At 41.3% G+C, this 6,962-nt stretch overlaps 1 protein-coding gene across 1 annotated transcript; it reads left to right on the forward strand.

Moving 5' to 3' along the window:
- The first annotated feature begins 706 nt into the window (after nucleotides 1-706).
- Nucleotides 707-6,061, forward strand: LOC112261020 (zinc finger protein 2 homolog). Its single transcript, XM_042329573.1, has 3 exons — nucleotides 707-718; nucleotides 5,263-5,321; nucleotides 5,419-6,061. Exons 1-3 carry the CDS (start codon nucleotides 707-709, stop codon nucleotides 6,059-6,061), a joined length of 714 nt encoding a protein of 237 aa, XP_042185507.1.
- The last annotated feature ends 901 nt before the right edge of the window (nucleotides 6,062-6,962 follow it).

The following is a 6,962-nucleotide window of genomic DNA, read 5'->3' on the forward strand; positions in this document are numbered from 1 at the left end:
TACAAATAGATAGACTAATAGACTAGTAATAGACTACACCAGCATTCGGCAACCTTTTCCATTTGGAGTGCCAATTTATCTGACCATTTCTACCAATCTGTGTGCCGTTGTGATTTTCATATGCACAGGAACAGTTTAATTTATAATAGTATCTCAAAATGATTGTCTGTGATTAATCTACATTCTATCTAAATATAAATGATATAAATGAATTATACAAATCTACAACTTTTAATGCCATTGCCAACTATGTAAAAAAATTGCCTTCATTAAAGCCAACAAATTAAAAACATTGTATTCTGCAGGTAGAAAATATCCTTAGAAAAATAAATATCCTAGAAATCACATTGGCTGCACATGGCCTGTCTACAACAAACTTGAAACATTGTATCAACTATCAATTGGGTCAGCGAAACTCAGATAGCAAGCTTGCTACATTGTATAAAATATTCGAGGCCCTCAGTTTCCTGCTCCAGGGAGTTCTGGACAGACACAGCTGTAGGCTATTTGTGCAAAGGATAAGAAGTAATCAGGTATTTTATGACATTTTCACTGGATCAGAGCATTACATTTTTACCTTTTGTGCTGAGTGGTTATCGAAAGGTAGTGCGTTAAGACAATCAGAAATACTATCAGACATCCCCAAATGGGCACATTTATAGGCCTACATTTGTGTGCAGGCCAGGTAGACGAGTCCTACTTCTAAATGCGTAATCAGGTATGTGTCCTTTCTCAACATTGACAGTAGTGTTTCAAACAAAAGACAATGAATAAATTGACAAAACTGACGCATCTTGTAGGGTCAGGTCTGGGTGGTCTGCCATGGGCGGTTTCATTTAGTATCCGTTTGGGTCGGCATGGGGAATGATTGTATTTCCCCATAGTACTGAAGTTGACCGACTGAAAGGGAGTGTAACTTTGATTATAATTACACTTCCCTGAAGGAGGGAAATGAGGTACAACACCTGTTTGTCCCCGCCCTTTCCTGGGTCGGTGAAGAGTGGTATTAAATTTAAGGAATAAATCCAAGCCTCACTCTCATCACTTCCAGCAAGGTGTGGATTTGATAGTATGTTGTACCTAGTTTCCCTCCTTCAGGGAACAGTAATAACGTTACGCTTGTCATATGATGAACTTCAACTTAAATAAGGGATCTTGCTGTCGGACAGTTTTTTTGTGTTCTGAAATGCACTCGAACTATGTATCATTTAGTGGTGCCTTGTGTTATGCTGGGAAAACAGTTTTCATGGGCACAGAAATACTAAATCATTTCAGAGTTTTCTAAATTCAATGGTTTTTAACAGAGTCATCATGTAATCCAAGATGGCGTAGCATTAAGATGCGTTTGTTGTAATTGGAATGCTTTTTACGTCTTTTTGTACATATTGCAATATATTTAAATCTTTTTCCAATTTTGAATTAAATATACCTTCCGGCAACCCACCTCACCCAATGTGATACAGATCTGCTATTTTTTTAGACCTTATAGCTAGAACCTCCATCAGAAGCTATCCATCAGATGCTAACCAGCTACTAGCTATTTAGTCATTGTTACTCACTGCTAGCGGCCTTTACCTTTTTAGCTCAGACACCAGCCGCTTTTAGCCTGGATAATACCTGCCAGTCTGCACAGCGCGATATCAACCCTGAGCATATCAGACTGTTTTTCTCCACTCCATCACCGTATTCCTGTTGTAAGCTCTGGACCATTACACCGGATAATCGCAGCTAGCTAGCTGCCACCGAGTTGCCCAGCCCCAAAGCTAGCCTTGAGCCAGGCCCATCTCCCGGTCTGCTCAGTGGACCCTATGATCAGTCGGCTACACAGCTGATGCCTCCCAGACTCTTCACTAAGACAACTAGAAGCCAGTACATCACCAGATTCCTGCAGTAAGTTCTGGAATATGCACCGGATTGACTATAGTGGCTAACACCCTTGTCCCGAAGCTAGCACCAGTTACCCTTGAGCCAGGCTCATCTCCCGGCTAGCGTAGTAATGACTACCTAATATATTGCTGTTCACTGGACCCTATGATCACTTGGCTACATAGCTGATGCCTGCTGGACTGTTCATTAATCACGGTACTCAGTTTTGTTTATTTTGTTTCTGTCGGCCCCAGCCTCGAGCTCAGGCTGTGTCTTGTTAAGTGACGCTCTCTGCCCATTCATCGCCATTTTACCTGTTAGTTAATCCGCTAAGACCTGTTGTTGTCTTAGCTAGCTCTCCCAATCAACACCTGTGATTGCTTTGTGCCTCACTTTTGTCTCTCTAATGTCAATATGCCTTGTATACTTTTGTTTAGGCTAGTTATCATTGTTTTATTTTACTGCGGAGCTCCTAGTCCCACTCAACATGCCTCAGAGAACTCTTTTGTCCCACCTCCCACACATGCGGTGACCTCACCTAGCATAACTGGTGCCTCCAGAGATGCAACCTCTCATCGTCACTCAATGCCTGGGTTTACCTCCACTGTACCCGCACCCTACCATACCCCTGTCTGTATATTATGCCTTGAATCTATCCTACAACACCCAGAATTCTGCTCCTTTCATTCTCTGTTCACAACTCACTAGACAACCAGTTCTGATAGCCTTTAGCTGTACCCTAATGTTGATGTTCTGACTATCCTACCGATATGACTTCCGATGTAATTTACAAAATAGCCTCCAACACTCTACTCAGCAAACTGGATGCAGTCTATCACAGTGCCATCCGTTTTGTCACCAATGCCCCATATACCACCTACCTTTATGCTCTCATTGGCTGGCCCCAAACGTGATTCGTTGCCAAACCCACTGGCTCCAGGTCATCTATAAGTCTTTGCTAGGCTGCCTTCACTCAGCTCACTGGCCAGCATAGCAACACCCACCCATAGTATGCGCTCCAGCCAACACCTACTTTGGCCGCCTTCCAGTTCTCTGCTGCCAATGACTGGAAAGAATTGCAAAAATCGCTGAAGTTGGTGATATCTCCCTCACTAACTTTAAGCATCAGCTATCTGAGCAGCTTACCGATCGCTGCAGCTGTAAATAGCCCATCCGACTGCCTACCTCATCCCCATGTTTTTATTTACTTTTTTTGCTCTTTTGCACACCAGTGGCACATCATCATCTGCACATCTATTACTCCAGTGTTAATTTGTGAAATTGTAATTACTTCGCTACTATGGCCTATTTATTGCCTTACCTCCATACTCCATTTGCACACACTGTATATAGATTTTTCTATTGTTATTGACTGTACGTTTGTTTATCCCACGTGTAACTCTGCTGTTTCTTGTCACACTGCTTTGCTTTATCATGGCCAGGTCGCAGTTGTAAATGAGAACTTGTTCTCAACTGACCTACCTGGTTAAATAAAGGTGAAATACAAAAAAAAATCTTAACTTTATTGACAACACCCAAATGGATACTGTCAATTACGCGATTCTTCAATAATTAAACATAATTCTTAATACTGTTAGCAAACATTATATTAAACAGGACATTCAAACGAGCCTTACAATTACAATCCAAAGTAATGTGAAATGTACTCATAAGCAACCTGGAAATGGAGGTTACTCCCTGAGTTTGCCCCATTCAAATTCAGAATACATTGTGAAAAACTAAAATCTTTGCTCACCATTTTTGCTCCAGGCAGATATACAGTGGGGCAAAAAAGTACTTAGTCAGCCACCAATTGTGCAAGTTCTCCCACTTAAAAAGATGAGAGAGGCCTGTAATTGTCATCATAGGTACACTTCAACGATGACGGACAAAATGAGAAGAAAAAATCCAGAAAATCACATTGTAGGATCTTTTTATGAATTTATTTGCAAATGATGGTGGAAAATAAGTATTTGGTCAATAACAAAAAAGTTTATCTCAATATTTTGTTATATACCCTTTGTTGGCAATGACAGAGGTCAAACGTTTTCTGTAAGTCTTCACAAGGTTTTCACACAAAGTTGCTGGTATTTTGGCCCATTCCTCCATGCAGATCTCCTCTAGAGCAGTGTTGTTTTGGGGATCCTGCTGGGCAACACGGACTTTCAACTCCTCCAAAGATTTTCTATGGAGTTGAGATCTGGAGACTGGCTAGGCCACACCTTGAAATGCTTCTTACGAAGCCACTCCTTCAAGAAAACTCCGGGCGGTATGTTTGGGATCATTGTCATGCTGAAAGACCCAACCACGTTTCATCTTCAATGCCCTTGCTGATGGAAGGAGGTTTTCACTCAAAATCTCACGATACATGGCCCCATTCATTTTTTCCTTTACACAGATCAGTCGTCCTGGTCCCTTTGCAGAAAAAACAGCCCCAAAGCATGATGTTTCCACCCCCATGCTTCACAGTAGGTATGGTGTTCTTTGGATGCAACTCAGCATTCTTTGTCCTCCAAACACGACGAGTTGAGGTTTTACAAAAGTTCTATTTTAGTTTCATCTGAACATATGACATTCTCCTGAATCTTCTTCTGGATCATCCAAATGCTTTCTAGCAAACTTCAGACGGGCCTGGACATGTACTGGCTTAAGCAGGGGGACACATCTGGCACTGCAGGATTTGAGTCCCTGGCGGCGTAGTGTGTTAGTGATGGTAGGCTTTGGTTTCTCATTTTGTCTGTTGAAGTGTACCTATGATGAAAATTACAGGCCTCTCTCATCTTTTTAAGTGGGAGAACTTGCACAATTGGTGGCTGACTAAATACTTTTTTGCCCCACTGTAGTACATCCATAACTATCTGTTTCCTCATTAGCAGGGAGAAGTTTCTGCAATCAAATTGCACTCGTGCCGCAATTTTAGCAAACACAGAAAGGGGCCTATATTGGAGACCAAACGTCATCTGGCACACTGCTTAGAGTTTCAACAACATGAATAACTTCTATCTAGTTTCTAATCTTAGATGTTACTAATAATGTGAAAACAAGACAAAATATGACTATTCATTTTAAGACAATTGTCAAATAATTTTAACATTCATTACAGAAGTCAATTGTTGTACAACATCATGGCTTCGCTGTTGGCATCCCCTTTACAATGGATTACCGCTGTTGTGGGCCTTTAATCATCTGTCTGACTTTGTTCACACAGGAGAGATACGAGACGATCGTGAATCCTCTGGGGAGCCTCAACAACCTCATGATGCTGACCAGGCAGAGAAGAGTCTCTCCAGATCAGAACACCTCAAGAAACACCCGCAGAGATCCACAGGGAAGAGAACTCACTGCTGTTCTGACTGCGGGAAGAGATTCACCTCATCAGGCATTACAATTCATCAGAGAATACACACAGGAGAAAAACCTTATTGCTGTGGTCAATGTGGGAAGAGTTTTGTTTGATCTGGCCATCTGACCGTGCACCAGAGAATACACACAGGAGAGAAGATCCACAGGGAAGAGAACTCACTGCTGTTCTGACTGCGGGAAGAGATTCACCTCATCAGGCATTAAAATTCATCAGAGAATACACACAGGAGAGAAACCTTATTGTTGTGGTCAATGTGGGAAGAGTTTTGTTCGATCTGGCCATCTGACCGTGCACCAGAGAATACACACAGGAGAGAAACCGTATAGTTGTGATCAATGTGGGAAGAGTTTTTGTCAATCTAGTGATTTGACAGTGCACCAGAGAACACACACAGGAGATAAACCTTATAGCTGTTGTCAATGTGGGAAGAGTTTTACTAAATCTGTCTCTCTGACAGTGCACCAGAGAATACACACAGGAGAGAAATCTTTTAGCTGTGATCAATGTGGGAAGAGTTTTGTTCGGTCTGGCCATCTGACATTACACCAGAGAACACACACAGGAGAGACTCCTTATAGCTGTGATCAATGTGGGAAGAGTTTTATTACATCTGGCATTCTGTCACGACACCAGAGAATACACACAGGAGAGACTCTTTATAGCTGTGATCAATGTGGGAAGAGTTTTACAGGATCTAGCGATCTGACAATACACCAGAGAACACACACAGGAGAGAAATCTTATATCTGTGATCATTGTGGGAAGAGTTTTGGTCAATCTGGGATGCTGACTGTTCACAGGAGCACACACACACAGGAGAGAAATCTCTAAACTGTGACCAGAGATAATCTGATAAACGATCTCTGATCAAATATCAGAAAATGTATATATGAAGGAGTTGTTCCATGATATCAATGAAATAATGTCACAATGTTTTAACATCGTAGTAGGAGTATTTTAATGATGTCACAATGTAGAATGTTTTAATATATAGTATATTAATATACTCTGCAGTCAGTCAGTCAATGTCACAATGTAGAACCCTAAACGTTTGCCCCCTTATCAATTGATTTCAACATGATATGGATATTAGCCTCATTGGGGGAAATCCAGGCTCTGAATTGAAACAGTACTATTTATATGATCCTCTAACCAGTGATGAACACATTATTCCCAGAATCAACTGATTTCAACATGATATCGACAAGTTATGACAAATAAGTGTTGTCACGTTCTGAGGTCTTTATTTCCTTGGTTTTGTATTTATTTAGTATGGTCAGGGTGTGAGTTGGGTGGGCAGTCTATGTTTGATTTTCTATGATTTGGGATTTCTATGTTTCGGCCTAGTATGGTTCTCAATCAGAGGCAGGTGTCATTAGTTGTCTCTGATTGAGAATCATACTTAGGTAGCCTGGGTTGCACTGTTTGTTTGTGGGTGATTGTCTATGTTAGTGGCTTGTGTCAGCACAGGTCTCATTTGTAGCTTCACGATCGTCATTGGTTTATTGTTTTTGTTACTCTTTTGTATAGTGTTTCAGTGTTCTCTTTATTAAAATTCAATATGAACACATACGACGCCGCATTTTGGTCCTTCTCGCCTCTCTTCAGATGAGGAGGAGGAAGACCGTGACAAGTGTTCCTTTGTTTAGCGACCCCCTATATTTAAATGCATCACTCCAAAATGTAGCTGACTGTCTTCTGCAGGTTGTCCTCTAACCAATGAGGTAAAATA

The sequence above is a fragment of the Oncorhynchus tshawytscha genome, linkage group LG10 (assembly GCF_018296145.1).
Source record: "Oncorhynchus tshawytscha isolate Ot180627B linkage group LG10, Otsh_v2.0, whole genome shotgun sequence".
In the NCBI taxonomy this organism is placed as follows: Eukaryota; Metazoa; Chordata; class Actinopteri; order Salmoniformes; family Salmonidae; genus Oncorhynchus; species Oncorhynchus tshawytscha.